At 45.4% G+C, this 14,513-nt stretch overlaps 1 protein-coding gene across 1 annotated transcript in view; it reads right to left on the bottom strand.

The window, feature by feature from the left end:
• Positions 1-4,757: 4,757 nt before the first annotated feature.
• The window catches only part of LOC125456523 (prostaglandin F2-alpha receptor-like), a 35,806-nt gene continuing 26,050 nt past the window's right edge, over positions 4,758-14,513 (bottom strand). Inside the window, exon 3 of the mRNA XM_048539710.2 lies at positions 4,758-6,422. Within this exon, the coding sequence (XP_048395667.1) occupies positions 6,129-6,422 (294 nt within the window). The 3' untranslated portion in view covers positions 4,758-6,128. The remainder of the gene's footprint in view (positions 6,423-14,513) is intronic.

The raw sequence follows: 14,513 nt of genomic DNA, 5'->3' as shown, positions 1-14,513 counted from the left end.
TGGTAGATGCAGACACGTTAGCATCTTTTAAGATATATTTGGACAGGTACATGGGTGGGCAGGGAGCAAATGGACACAGACCGTTAGAAAATAGATGACAGGTTAGTCAGAGGATCTTGATCGGCGCAGGCTTGGAGGGCTGAAGGGCCTGTTCCTGTGCTGAATTTTCTTTGTTCTTTGTTCTTTGTCCTCTAACACTTCAAAGTAGCAGTGTTAACTACTGAGGCAGTATTCAACCTTAGCAGAGCCTGAGCCTTCGGACCCCATGAGTGTTGTCTTTGTTATGTCACTGAGTCACTTAGGTCCAACACACTAAAATTCTTTATCTGAAACCTTCTACCTTTCCACCTAGTCAACACTAAAATGCCCTCCTTAAAATCTATACTTGTTGACCAAAACAGAAATTGCCCAATATGCATGTTTATAGCCCAATAGCTATATCTTCATTCTGTTGTCCCCAGCATAGGGGTCAGGGGCCCCAAGCAGGGTCACGATCTGACATTTTGGCAGCCGTTACTGTCTCATGCCATCTTGGAAGAGTGTCCATCTACTATGAGTAGAATCCGTCTGATATAACGTCCGCTCATAATAGTGTCTTATCTAGTAGTGTTCTATCACTATCGTGTCCACCCATAATAAAGTCCACCATTATATTAACCACCCGCTATAGAGTCCACCTACTATAGTGTCCTGACATTATAGTGTTCGCGCATTATAGTGTCTAATCATTATAGCACCTACTCAGTATAGTTTTCAACTGTGATAGAGTCCATCCTTTATAGTGTTCACCTATTACAGTGCCCAACTACTCTGCTGTTCACTGTTATAACGTTAACCATCTGATATATTGAAAGACTTACCACATGGTATAGACCCACCATGGTATCGTGTCCATCTAGTATAATGTCCACCCATTTTAACGCCCATCTGGTAGCATCCACCAACTGTAGTCTCCACCAATTATAGTGTCCAACCACTACTGTGTCCACCCATTATAACGTTCATCTGGCAGTGTCCACCCCTCCATAATATCCATCCATTACAGTGTCCACCTACTATTATGCCCATCCACTATAGTATCTACCCAATATAGTATCCACCTACAATTTTGTCCATCCACTATAGCATCTATCAAATGTAGTATCTGCCAGTTATAATATTCATCCAGAAGAGTGTTCACACATTTTGGTGCCCATGCATTATAGTGTTCACCTGTTATAGTTTCCACCCACTACAGAGTCCATCTGGCATGGTACTTATGTACATAGTGTACATTTGGTAAATGTCTACTCGGTGTAGTCTCTGAGATAACAAGGTGTAGAGCTGGATGAACGCAGCAGGCCAAGCAGCATCAGAGGAGCAGGAAAGCTGATGTTTCGGGCCGAGATCCTTTCTCAGAACCTTGTTAGCTCAGATTCTCCAGCCTCTGCAGTTCCTACTATCTGTCAGTATACTGTCTCCTTGGTTTATTGCCTGCTCAGTATAATGCACTGTTAGCATAGTGCCCTCTTGGTATGGTGTCAACCTGGAACTGAGTCCATTTTGCAAAGTGACCAACTCATATGGTCTTTTGGTATATTGTTCACCTGAGATAGTGACCATCTTATACTGTATCCTCTTGGTATAGTGCCCATTTTGTTTTCATGGCTCATATGATAGTTTAATCATGGCTTGACCATCCACTCTGCAAGTTTCATACCAATGTAGCGACTGGTGACTGAGAGGAGTATCTGGAGGTGGGGGTAATAACATAGAACATAGAACATAGAACATAGAACAGTACAGCACAGAACAGGCCCCTTAGCCCATGATATTTTGCCGACCATTATAATGGGATGTTGGAAAATGAATCTCAGGAACCATGTGCTGTCAGGTGGGAGGGAACTTGCATTGGGGAGCCAGACTCCAGGAAACAATGTTACAGCAAGAATCAGCTGCTTTCCTTCAATTGATAATGCATTGAGTTTAAGGCATAGTCAGATGGATGTGAGGCTTTAAGCATAAACAGTCAACATTGTGTTGATACTTTCCAGATAATTTGATCATTTGGACACTACACCAAATGCGCAATGTACTGAGTGAATATAATATCAGAAAGACACTACTGAGATGGAAATTTACTGAATGGACACTGAGGAAATCATAAAGTCATAGAGTTCTACAGCACAGAAACTTTAGTCCAACTCGTCCATGCCGACCAGATATCCTAAATAAATCTCATCCTATTTGCCAGCATCAGCCCTTATCCTTCCAAACCCTTCCTATTCGTCTATCTGTCCAGATGTCTTTTAAATGTTGTAATTGTACTCACTTCAGCCACTTCCTCCGGCAACTCACTCCATACATGGACCACCCTCTGTGTGAAAATGTTACCCCTTAGGTCCCTTCTAAATATTTCTCCTCTCAGATTAAACTTATGCCGTCTAATTTTGGACTCCCCTACTCCCAGGAAAAATATCTTGCTTTTTCACCCTTTCCATTACCCTCATGATTTTGTAAATCTCTGTAAGGGCGCCCTTCAACCTTCGGTGCTAAAGGGAAAATAGCCCAGAGTACTCAGCCTCTCCCTATAGCCTGAAAGGTAATTTGGATTTCTATGTATGCAATGTGCCGGGTGGGGCTGCAGGTGTGTACTGGTTTGGGTGGTTGTCAGAGCAAAATATTTACCGCAGTATAGACGAAAATCTTGTCAGCAACTTTAATTTAAAGAATTAATTCACATTAACCCTCCTTACAGAAGAATGGGAGAAGAAATTCATCAGACATGGAAGAGCAAAGCACATGTATGTCAAGAACACGTATGCCGAGCACATGTATGTCAAGCACGTGTATGTCAAGCACATGTATGTCAAGTCGACTGCCTGGTCACACTGCATGCAATTTTCGCTCTGAGTTACCTCGGAGTCAACAAGTTGGGAGTTCCAGTCCCACTCCAATGTCTTGGGTACAAAACACAAGCTGACTCTCTAGTAAAGTACTGAGAGAGTGGTGCGATTTGGATAGATTGTCTTATGACAGAGACATTAAACCTCAACCTTGTCTGGCATCTCAAGTGAATGTAAAATACCTCACAATGCTATTTACAAAAGGAGCAATTGCATTCTCCAAACCACACCAACCCCCAGCTCCAACCCCCCCAACCCACCCCTACCTCCCTGATGTCCTGGGCAATATTTATTCTACAACTAAGATCAGGTCAGAATCTCACTGTGGCTTCCTGCGTACAAATTGGTTGCAGCATATCCTACATTGCAACTTGGAAATTACTTAATTAGCTATATAATGTTTTGGGTTTTCCTGCAGATGTGGAAGCCACGATATAAATGCAACTCATCTGCTTCTTCCATTGAAAGAACGGAAATAAAAGTCAGGTGTGGTGTGACATGTGTGTCCACCTTTACCCCTCTCCCCAACCACTGTTCACATCGAGCAGGTTCAACTCCATCATCCCAGGCCCAGCTTCTAAATTCACAGAGAAATAAATAAATATGGCAGGTATCAAAACAAGAATATTGAGTCAATATTTACAAAGAAAATACAATCCAAAGCATAAACTTCAAATACCATGCACTTGCTGCTTCATGATCAATGTGTACGTGCAGATCTTCAGACACATGCCGAAACTGACAATGACTCCCCTACAGGCAGGAGGACTTGATCTTAATGTTGCTCCTTATAATGTTTTGAATGATCAACTCTGATGATTTTCCATAATCTTTCAAACCGAATCAGTTTTTAATTTTTGACCTTTATCTTCTCCTTTTCTGAAAGCATTGCATTTTTATTTTGTTAGGTTCTAAGTGTTCCGGCCTATGCAGGTTTGTCAATTTCAAATCCTCGCTGCCCTCTGGACATTACCCCCTCAACAATGTCCTCAGATCACAGAGTTGTTGCAACAGCAGAGCCACTTACTTTCAACCGCCGACATCAATGCCCATTTGCTACCCCTGGTCACTGCCAATGGCATTGCCTCAAATCAAGGACTCATGTCTGTGCTTTTGACTTGAACCCTGACATGGAGGGATTTGTCAACTCAAGAGTTGGTCAATGATTGGTAGCAAGCAAAGGGAGAAATGAAAGAGGTTATGAGCAATCTGAGAGATAATGTGCAATGCACGTAGCACTTGGCAGGGCAAGATCACTTCAGTTCTATGATTTCCAAATCTGTCTGTCATTGACAGTTTTTCTTACCTTGTGCCTGCTTCTGTTCTAAGTGCATTGCTAGAGATTGTTTTGCAAGCGTATTGCACGGCTATGAGGCAGCTAGAAGATATACGGGAGCCAATGGACTCGTGGCATTATCACTGGGCTGTTAATCCAGAGACCATTATCTGGGCTGATAAAATGTGAGGCTGGATGAACACAGCAGGCCAAGCAGCATCTCAGAAGCACAAAAGCTGACGTTTCGGGCCTAGACCCTTCATCAGAGAGGGGGATGGGGGGAGGGAACTGGAATAAATAGGGAGAGAGGGGGAGGCGGACCGAAGATGGAGAGCAAAGAAGATAGGTGGAGAGGGTGTAGGTGGGGAGGTAGGGAGGGGATAGGTCAGTCCAGGGAAGACGGACAGGTCAAGGAGGTGGGATGAGGTTAGTAGGTAGCTGGGGGTGCGGCTGGGGGTGGGAGGAAGGGATGGGTGAGAGGAAGAACCGGTTAGGGAGGCAGAGACAGGTTGGACTGGTTTTGGGATGCAGTGGGTGGGGGGGAAGAGCTGGGCTGGTTGTGTGGTGCAGTGGGGGGAGGGGATGAACTGGGCTGGTTTAGGGATGCAGTGGGGGAAGGGGAGATTTTGAAACTGGTGAAGTCCACATTGATACCATATGGCTGCAGGGTTCCCAGGCGGAATATGAGTTGCCATTATCTGGGCTGTTGCTTTGGAGGCCTGAGTTCAAATCCCACCATGGCAGATTGTGAATTCAACAAAAATCTGGAATTAAGTGTCCACTGATGACCATGAATCCACTGTCAGGAAAAATCCATCCATTCTATTAATCCCCTTTAGGGAAGGAAACTGGAATCCTTACCTGCTCTGCTCCACAATGTGACTCCCAACCCATGAGCAATGTGGTTGACTCTCAACTGTCTTGTGGGCTATTTGGAATGAGCAATGACCACTGACCAAGCTCAATGATGCCCTGAGTCCATGAACAAATGAAAAAAAAAAGGACCAGTTTGCCCCCGCAATGTTCACTTGTTTTCAAGCTCCAAGCTGGGACATGAGCAGGTTGAAGCTACAATACAGTACCTGTGGAGGACTGCATTGACAAGAATGGTGCAGAAGATTCCATGGCACTGTTTGAAGAAGAGCAGCCAATTCTCTCAGAATCATGGTCAATAAGCCTCCCTAAACCTGCGCCAACAAAACAGATCATCTGCTCCACTACACAGCCATCACTGGGATCTTTCTGTGTACAGCAAGCTGGTGCGTCTACCCATAAAATTTCATATTAAAGGCCTTCTATGAGTTGAGGAGAGCATCAGGGGGTGATATAGATATGAGAAGTCAAACAATTATGGAAATTTTAAAGCACAGAAGGCCATTCAGCCTGCTGAAACACTGCCAGCTCCTAGTGCTACTACATTTCAAATGACACCAGCAATTACACTCAGAAATTTCTGTTTGAAGATTTGTCTACTAGAGTCCTGGAAGCAGATTAAAAGTGCATATATATTTATGGAAAACAAAGATGATAAAGACAGCTCATATACATCTATCTGAGAGCATCGATATAAAGACCTCCATTCTATAATAGTGAACTGTGCAAATACATCAACAATTATAATTTGCAGAGATGTCCAACCTTGTTACCTCCATGAACCAAATGTGAATATTGCACAACTCCATGAGCCACAAATAAAATGCAAATTAGCATTTCAACTTTTTTGCAGGTATTCTGTTGGTGGTCTTTAGTAACAGATCTTGGGTTTGTGATTTGTGATTTATTTTTCAAACCTCCAGACCCACTATGTTCAAAGAGGGCTCAGGCCAGTCAATGAGAAATTTAAGCACAATTGAGACCAAACAGTTGGAAGGCTGGACTTGACAAGGTTCGTAAGCCTCGAAGGCCCAGTTATGGCTTCAACAGCCCTGATATAACACACAGTTATAGACAACAAATTATCACTTGTTTTAACTTATTCTCGATATCTGTGATGGTCTTTTAGTGGCAGACAGTGACCTTTCCATAGCAGCTGTCTTAATGGTGCTTTGAAGTGAGCTACAGTTCCAGTTGTGAAGTCTAATGTTTTGCCTCCCCATGCACATGTTAGTAATTTTCCAAATTCTCTTTAGAACTGATTTCCGAAGCAAGATGTAAACCCAGGGATCTAAGATCTGATTCCAGGCAGCCAGGCGAACACTGAGGAGAAGTGAAGTTATTGCTTTTGGGCCCGCATTTAAGCTCCCTATCGTTGCCACAGATACCTGAAATGAAGTAGAAAATAAGTTAGTTGTCAGCAGAAGCAATGACTATTCTTCAGCTCAATGTTGGCATGTAAAATTTACAAACATTTATAGAGGTTTATAAAATCATGAGGTGCATGGATAGGGTGAATAGTCAAAGTCTCTTCTCCAGGATAGGGAAAATCCAAAACTAAAAGACACGGTTTTAAAGTCAGAGGGGAAAGATTTAAAAGGGACCTCAGGGGCAACTTTTTCGCACCTATATGGAAGGTACCATGAAGTGATAGATGCAGGTATAATTTCAACATTTAAAAGTCATTTGGACAGGTACATGGATAGGAAAGGTTTAGAGGGATATGGGCCAAACACAGGCAAGTGGAACTAGATTAGTTTGGGAAAGCTGGTCGGCTTAGGTGAGTGGGATTGGAGGGTTTGTTTCTCTGCTGTATGACGCTATGACTGTATTTATGTCAAATTTAGCACCTTTGAAATCACAACCCAGTATATTATGGGGAAGTTTCTTATACTTGTTGAACTGTTCCAGCTGTGGGAAATGGCAAATTTGGAATTTCACCACTGGCTAAGATCTTTCAGCTCGATAATCAGGTCATAGAATCCCTGCTGTACAAAAAAAATAGCCTCACTGACCCTCCAAAGAGCATCGTACGCAGACCCAGCCCTACAACCCAACATTTAGCATGACCAATCTTCTACACATCTTCACTGTGGGATGGATCCACAGCAAACCCACACAGACACAAGGAGAACACACAAACTCCATACAGTCACCCAAAGCTGGAATTAAACCCAGGTCTCTGGTGCTGTGAGCCAGCAGAGCTAACCACTGAGCCGCCATGTCACCCAGTGACAGTGACACAAGAGTGGGTCTTTGGTCTGCGTGAGCCTGCTCTGCCATTCAATCGGATTAAGTCTGGTCCCATCATGACCTGAGTTCCTCTTTCCCACCCTTGAAATCCTTGTGAATTTAAAATCTATCTGCCGCAATCTTGAATATTTTCAATGACCCAACCTCTATTGTTGATCCTCAGAGGAGAAATTCCTCCTCGTCTTTCTTTTTGAAATGAGACACCTTTATTCTGAAACCTCTGATCAAGAGAGATCAGGAGATTATTGAGGATAGAGGGTGTGAGGGATGAGTTGCAGGAAATGCGGGAGACACGGTCGAGGGCATTTTCGTAAAATGGATATCGATTTCCAGGTGGATGCCAGAAATGGAGACAGAGAGGTCCAGGAAGGAGACAGAGGTGTCAGAGATGGTCCAGGTAAACTTAAGGTTGGGGCAGAAGGTGTCGGTGAAGTGGATGAACTGTTTGAGCTCCTCGTGGGAGCACGAGGCGGCATCGAAACAGTCATCAATGTAACGCAGGAAGAGATGGGGGAAAGAGCCAGTGTAGCTTTGGAAGAGGGATTTCTCCAAGTACCCTACAAAGAGGCAGGCATAGCGTGGGCCCATGTGGGTACCCATGGCTATTGATGACTGTTTTGGCGCCGCCTTGTGTTCCATTTTAAGCCAACCGACTCCCACAACTACCTACAATATTCCTCCTCCCCCCCAACCTTCCTGTAAAAAAGCCATCCCCTATTCCCAAGTCCTTCGCCTCCGCCACATCTGCTCCTGAGATGAGGCATTCCACTCTCGAACATTCCATATGTTCTCTTTTACCAAAAACCGCAACTTCCCCTCCACTGTGATCGAAAATGCCCTCGACCGTGTCTCCCACATTTTCCGCAATTCATCCCTCACACCATGTTTCCGCAATAACCACCAAAACAGAAACCCCCTCATCCTCACGTACCACCCGACCAATCTCCAAATCCAACGCATCATCCTCCAACATTTCCGCCATCTGCAATCCGACCCCACTACCAAAGACATTTTTCCCTCTCCACCCTATGATCTTTCCGGAGGGACCACTCTCTCCATGACTCCCTTGTTCACTCCACGCTCACCTCCAGCCCCACCACCCCCGGCACTTTTCCCTGCAACCGAAGCAAGTGCTACACCTGCCCCTATACTTCACCCCTATCCCAGGCCCTAAGAAGACTTTTCACACCAAACAGATGTTCACCTGCACATCTGTCAATGCTATATACTGTATCCCGTTATGGCCTCCTCTACATCGGGGAAACCAAACTGAGGCTTGGGGATCGCTTTGCGGAACACCTACTCTCAATTCGCAACAAACAACTACACCTCCCAGTCGTGAACAAGTTCAATTCCCTCCCCAAACGACATGTCCATCCTGGGCCTCCTGCAGTGCCACAAATGACGCCACCCAAAAGATGCAGGAACAGCACCTCATATTTCACTTGGGAACCCTGCAGCCTAAGGGTATCAATGTGGACTTCACAAGCTTCAAAATCTCCCCTTCCCCCAACCACATGCCAAAACCAGCCCAGCTCATCCCAGATAACAAAGTGTGGGGCTGGATGAACACAGCAGGCCAAGCAAATTCTCCCCTTCCCCTACTGCATCCCTAAACCAGCCCAGTTCATCCCCTCCCCCCACTGCACCACACAACCAGCCCAGCTCTTCCCCCCCACCCACTGCATCCCAAAACCAGTCCAACCTGTCTCTGCCTCCCTAACCGGTTCTTCCTCTCACCCATCCCTTCCTCCCACCCCAAGCCGCACCCCCAGCTACCTACTAACCTCATCCCACCTCCTTGACCTGTCCGTCTTCCCTGGACTGACCTATCCCCTCCCTACCTCCCCACCTACACCCTCTCCACCTATCTTCTTTACTCTCCATCTTCGGTCCGCCTCCCCCTCTCTCCCTATTTATTCCAGTTCCCTCCCCCCATCCCCCTCTCTGATGAAGGGTCTAGGCCCGAAACGTCAGCTTTTGTGCTCCTGAGATGCTGCTTGGCCTGCTGTGTTCATCCAGCCTCACATTTTATTATCCTAGCTCATCCCAGTCTCCCTAACCTGTCCTTCCTCCCACCTCAAGCCCCACCCCCATCTCCTATCCACTAATCTCATCCCGCCTCCTTGAACTGCCCATCCTCCCTGGATTGACCTATCCCCTCCCTAACTCCCCACTGACACTCACCTCCACTGGCTCTAACCCCGTCTCTTTGACCTGTCTGTCTCCTTTCACCCTATCTTTTCCTCTACCTGCCTCCCCCCATCTCCTTATTTATTTCAGAATTCTCTTCCCCTCCCCCATTTCTGAAGAAGGGTCCCAATCTGAAACGTCAAACTTTCCTGCTCTTCTAATGCTGCTTGGCCTGCTGTGTTCATCCAACTCTACGCCATGTTATCTCAGGTTCTCCAGCATCGGCAGTTCCTACTATCATTTCCTTTGATCTAGACTCTCTCAAGAGGAGAAACATGTTCTCAGCAGCATGCCATCTGAGACTGTTAAATTAATACAAGAAATATCTTTTGTCTTTTTTTAAACTCTGATAGGTATTTGCCAATCTGCTTAATCACTCCTCAGAAGAAACTAACTCCAACACAAATATATCCTGGCGGTTAAAGTTGCTCGCAGTATGCTATATCTGGTTACAGCAAGACTTGCCTACTTTTAACTCCATCTCCCAAACAATATAACCAAAACATAAAACTATAAGAAATAGGAACAAGTTGTAGGCCTGGATGAACACAGCAGGCCAAGCAGCATCAGAGGAGCAGGAAATCTGACGTTTCAGGCCTAGATCCTTCTTCAGATTTTTTGAAAAAGGGTCTAGGCCTGAAACGTCAGCCTTCCTGCTCCTCTGATGCTGCCTGGCCTGCTGTGTTCATCCAGCTCCACGCCGTGTTATCTCAGATTCTTCAGCATCGGCAGTTCCTACTATCTCTGTTGCTTATTTCCGCTTTGCTTCCTTTTCCCCCTTAACCCTTTGATTCCCCAAATGATGTAGAATTTACATCTCCCAGCCTTAAATATACTCAGGAACACAGTATACACAAGCATACGCATATACACAAACATTCTTTTTGCCTACATTATTACATTTTGCACCTGCACGTTAACTATTACCGGATATGTGACAGTTCAACTTGTGGATCACAAGTATTTTTGGACCGGGATCACTTTTTGGGGCGACTTTCAGCTCAAGGTTTCATGTCAAAAATTCCAAATGAGGTGACCAAAAGCAATTAACGCTGAGCTTTCCTTCTTCCTCAGACTGAGACCTGACATTAATTGCAAAAAAACATGCACGGTAAAATGTTCCGAGTCATGCATCAATGATCGGGTCCCAGTACACAAACAAATACCGCGACAGTTCTTAAAACGAACTGTGAAGAAGACAGGTTTAGAAAACCAATCTAGAAATAATATTGAAATCAGCGCTTTCTGTTGCCTCGTTGTCGTGGACTTCAACAATGAAGAATTTGTCTCAGAGCTTGTCTAACTGGATCAGCCAGCATTTAAGAATTTATGCTAGCAATTAGAAGGCCCACTTTGGGAGGCAGTTGGGAGAGGCTTATAATTTCAGGGAGCTGCCAGAGAACAAAAGTCCCAACAGCTGCCCATCACCCACTGTTGGCATTTTGCCAGCAACAAGGCAGGTGCCAGAAGGTATGGTCAACTTTGACTCAATCGATGCTCTTCAGTTAGCAAAGACCACTTTGGGGTCTGTTCAGGCTGATGCAGGTCAATTAGTGAAGTTGGTTCAACAGCTATGGGTTCAATTCCTGCACTGGCTGAGGTTACCATGAAGGACACTCCCTGTCATCTCTCCCCTCACCTGAGGTGTGGTGACCCTCAGGGCAAACCACCACCAATGTCTCTCTGTAATGAGAGAGCAGCCCTATGGTGACGTTGCCTTACCACTCATATCCTGGTCCTGAGGAAGTGTCACTGGACTTCAAATATAAAATTAAGAATTTAGTAAATAGAACAGTAATGCAGGGCCCAACAGCGTGTGGTAAATGCACGTTTTGGGAGATGGTGTGCCACATTGTGGTTTGCAGTGAACATGTCTGTGGAAAGTGTCGGTTGCTTGAGGAACTCTGGCTCAGAGTTGATGAGCTGGAGTCTGAGCTTCAGTTTGTGGAGAGAGTGAACCTCCACAATGTTCAATGGGGAGAGAGCCTGAAGATATTTCTCTCTTAACAAATGCTGCCTGACCTGCCAAACATTTCCAGAATTTTCTGTTTTTATTTGTGTACCTATTTTTCTGAACTATTGTTACGGTGAAACTTGGCACATATACAATTACTCCACCTAGTGTTTCATTCCATGGAACTCCTAAACATTTACGGTCACCATTGACATCAATAAAAATGGCTGCAGCCAATTTTAGCACAGCAGGGTCCCATAGTCATGAAATGAAAGACTAATTCATCAAAAAAAAATCCCCAAACAGCTGCTAGAAGTCAGAAATGAAAATAAAAATTGCTGGAACAAAAAACTCCGCAAGCATAATACAGTTAATGTTTTGGGTCCAGTGAATCCTCTTCAGAACTGTTTTGTAGATTAGAAAATGTTGGTATATATGCTAAAGATGGTGGGCCAGGGGAGGGGGGTGAGAGGAGTAAACATTAGATTAGATTCCCTACAGTGTGGAAAAAGGCCCTTCAGCCCAACAAGTCCACACCGCCCCTTGAAGCATCCCACCCAGAACCATCCCCCTATAACCCACACATCCCTGAACACTACGGGCAATTTAGCACGGCCAATCCACCTAGCCTGCACATCTTTGGACTGTGGGAGGGATACCCACGCATGTGCAATGAATGTGCAAAGAATGTACAAACTCCACACAGACAGTTGCCTGAGGCAGGAATCGAACCCGGGTCCCTGGTGCTGTGAGGCCGCAGTGCTAATCACTGAGCCAACGTGCCACCCTAAGGTGGGAATTGAGTCCAGAGAGACACAGAGAGCAACAGTTGGGTAGAGAAAAGAGTGGATAAAGGACAGGTGGGAAATTCAATATCCATTAATGGGGACCATTAATGTGAAGGAGATTAATACAGCTGTTTTAACACCCTCAGACCCACTGCACTCCAGAAGGAAAATATTCCCCACATCTTTGTCCCAAAAGGGCCATTTTGTTTTCTTATTCATTGGGCATAGGCACTAGGGGCTAAGCCAGCATTTCTTACACAGGGGAATGAGGAGTCACATGTAGGCCAGGCCAGCTAAGGACAGCAGAATTCCTTCCCTGAAAGGCATTAATGAACCAGATGGGCTTTACTTGACAATTGATAATGGTTTCACAGTCATCATTACACTCTTAATTCCAGAAATTATTCTAAATTGAATTCAAAATCTACATCAGCCATGACAGGATTTGAACCCAGATGTGCAGAAGATTACCAGGACCTCTGAATTTAGGGATAATACCACGAAGCCATCACTTCCTCATACAGCCTAGCTCCTCACTTTAAAACTGTGTCGCCTCGCCTGGCCTCACTCACAATCACAGATTCACCTTCCAGATCTCTTTCATTAACCTCTTCCTACCTCATCCATCAGGCAGAAGAAACAGAAGCTTGAATACACGCACCAACAGGTTCAAGAACAGCTTCTTCCCTGCTGTTATTAGGCTGACCAATGGCCCTCTCTAACTTCAAATAATGTTGCTTTGCGTACCTCCTGTGCAGTGTAAACTTGTATGCCTCACTCTCTTTTAGCACCCTAGATCTTTATGTCTTTGTTTGCTATGATTTGTCTATACTGCTCACCAAACAAAACTTTTCACTGTACTTAGGTACATGTGACTACAATAAATTGAATCAAATCAACACCATTTAGGAGCATATACATTTCGAACAAATCATCCCTTGCTTTTGTAAATTCTGATGAAAACTCACCCAGCCTGTCTAACCTTTCCTCAACAGTCAACCCATTATCCCAGATATCAATCTAATAAACCTTCCTTGAACTTCCTGTATTGCACTTACATCCTTCTTTAAATAAGGAGTCCAAAATTGTGCACAGTATTAGACCAACGCAGTCGATAACTGAAGCACAGTATCATTACTTTTATCAGAAATAATGGGAACTGCAGATGCTGGAAAATCCAAGATAACAAAGTGTGAAGCTGGATGAACACAGCAGGCCAAGCAGCATCTCAGGAGCACAAAAGCTATTGTGCTCCTGAGATGCTGCTTGGCCTGCTGTGTTCATCCAGCTTCACAGTTTGTGAGCATTGCTTTTATGTTTAATTCCTCTCCTAATGAAGCTTACCATCTCCTCAGCCTTCCTGTTTGCTTCTGCTCAGTCTATGACCCTAACTTTGAGCTTCTGTTGGCCTAGCATTATAATCCTCCACTTCTGAACCCTCACTCCTTGACCTGTCTGTTCTTGACAACAAAATGTGAGGCTGGATGAACACAGCAGGCCAAGCAGCATCTCAGGAGCACAAAAGCTGACGTTTCAGGCCTAGACCCTTCATCAGAGAGGGGGATGGGGTGACGGTTCTGGAATAAATAGGGATAGAGGGGGAGGCGGACCGAAGATGGAGAGAAAAGAAGATAGGTGGAGAGAGTATAGGTGGGGAGGTAGGGAGGGGATAGGTCAGTCCAGGGAAGACGGACAGGTCAAGGAGGTGGGGTGAGGTTGGTAAGTAGATGGGGGTGCGGCTTGGGGTGGGAGGAAGGGATGGGTGAGAGAAAGAACAGGTTAGGGAGGCGGAGACAGGTTGGACTGGTTTTGGGATGCAGTGGGTAGAGTGGAGGAGCTGGGCTGGTTGTGTGGTGCAGTGGGGGGAGGGGACGAACTGGGCTGGTTTAAGGATGCAGTTGGGGAAGGGGAGATTTTGAAACTGGTGAAGCCCACATTGATGCCATTAGGCTGCAGGGTTCCCAGGCGGAATATGAGTTGCTGTTCCTGCAACCTTCGGGTGGCATCATTGTGGCACTGCAGGAGGCCCATGATGGACATGTCATCTAAAGAATGGGAGGGGGAGTGGAAATGGTTTGCGACTGGGAGGTGCAGTAGTTTGTTGCGAACTGAGCGGAGGTGTTCTGCAAAGCGGTCTCCAAGCCTCCGCTTGGTTTCCCCAATGTAGAGGAAGCCACACCGGGTACAGTGGATGCAGTATACCACATTGGCAGATGTGCAGGTGAACCTCTGCTTAATGTGGAATGTCATCTTGGGGCCTGGGATAGGGGTGAGGGGGGAGGTGTGGGGGC

Source organism: Stegostoma tigrinum, chromosome 8 (assembly GCF_030684315.1).
Source record: "Stegostoma tigrinum isolate sSteTig4 chromosome 8, sSteTig4.hap1, whole genome shotgun sequence".
NCBI classification, from domain to species: domain Eukaryota; kingdom Metazoa; phylum Chordata; class Chondrichthyes; order Orectolobiformes; family Stegostomatidae; genus Stegostoma; species Stegostoma tigrinum.
Note: the sequence above shows the minus strand (reverse complement) of the source record. Positions and strands in the feature narration are given on the sequence as shown.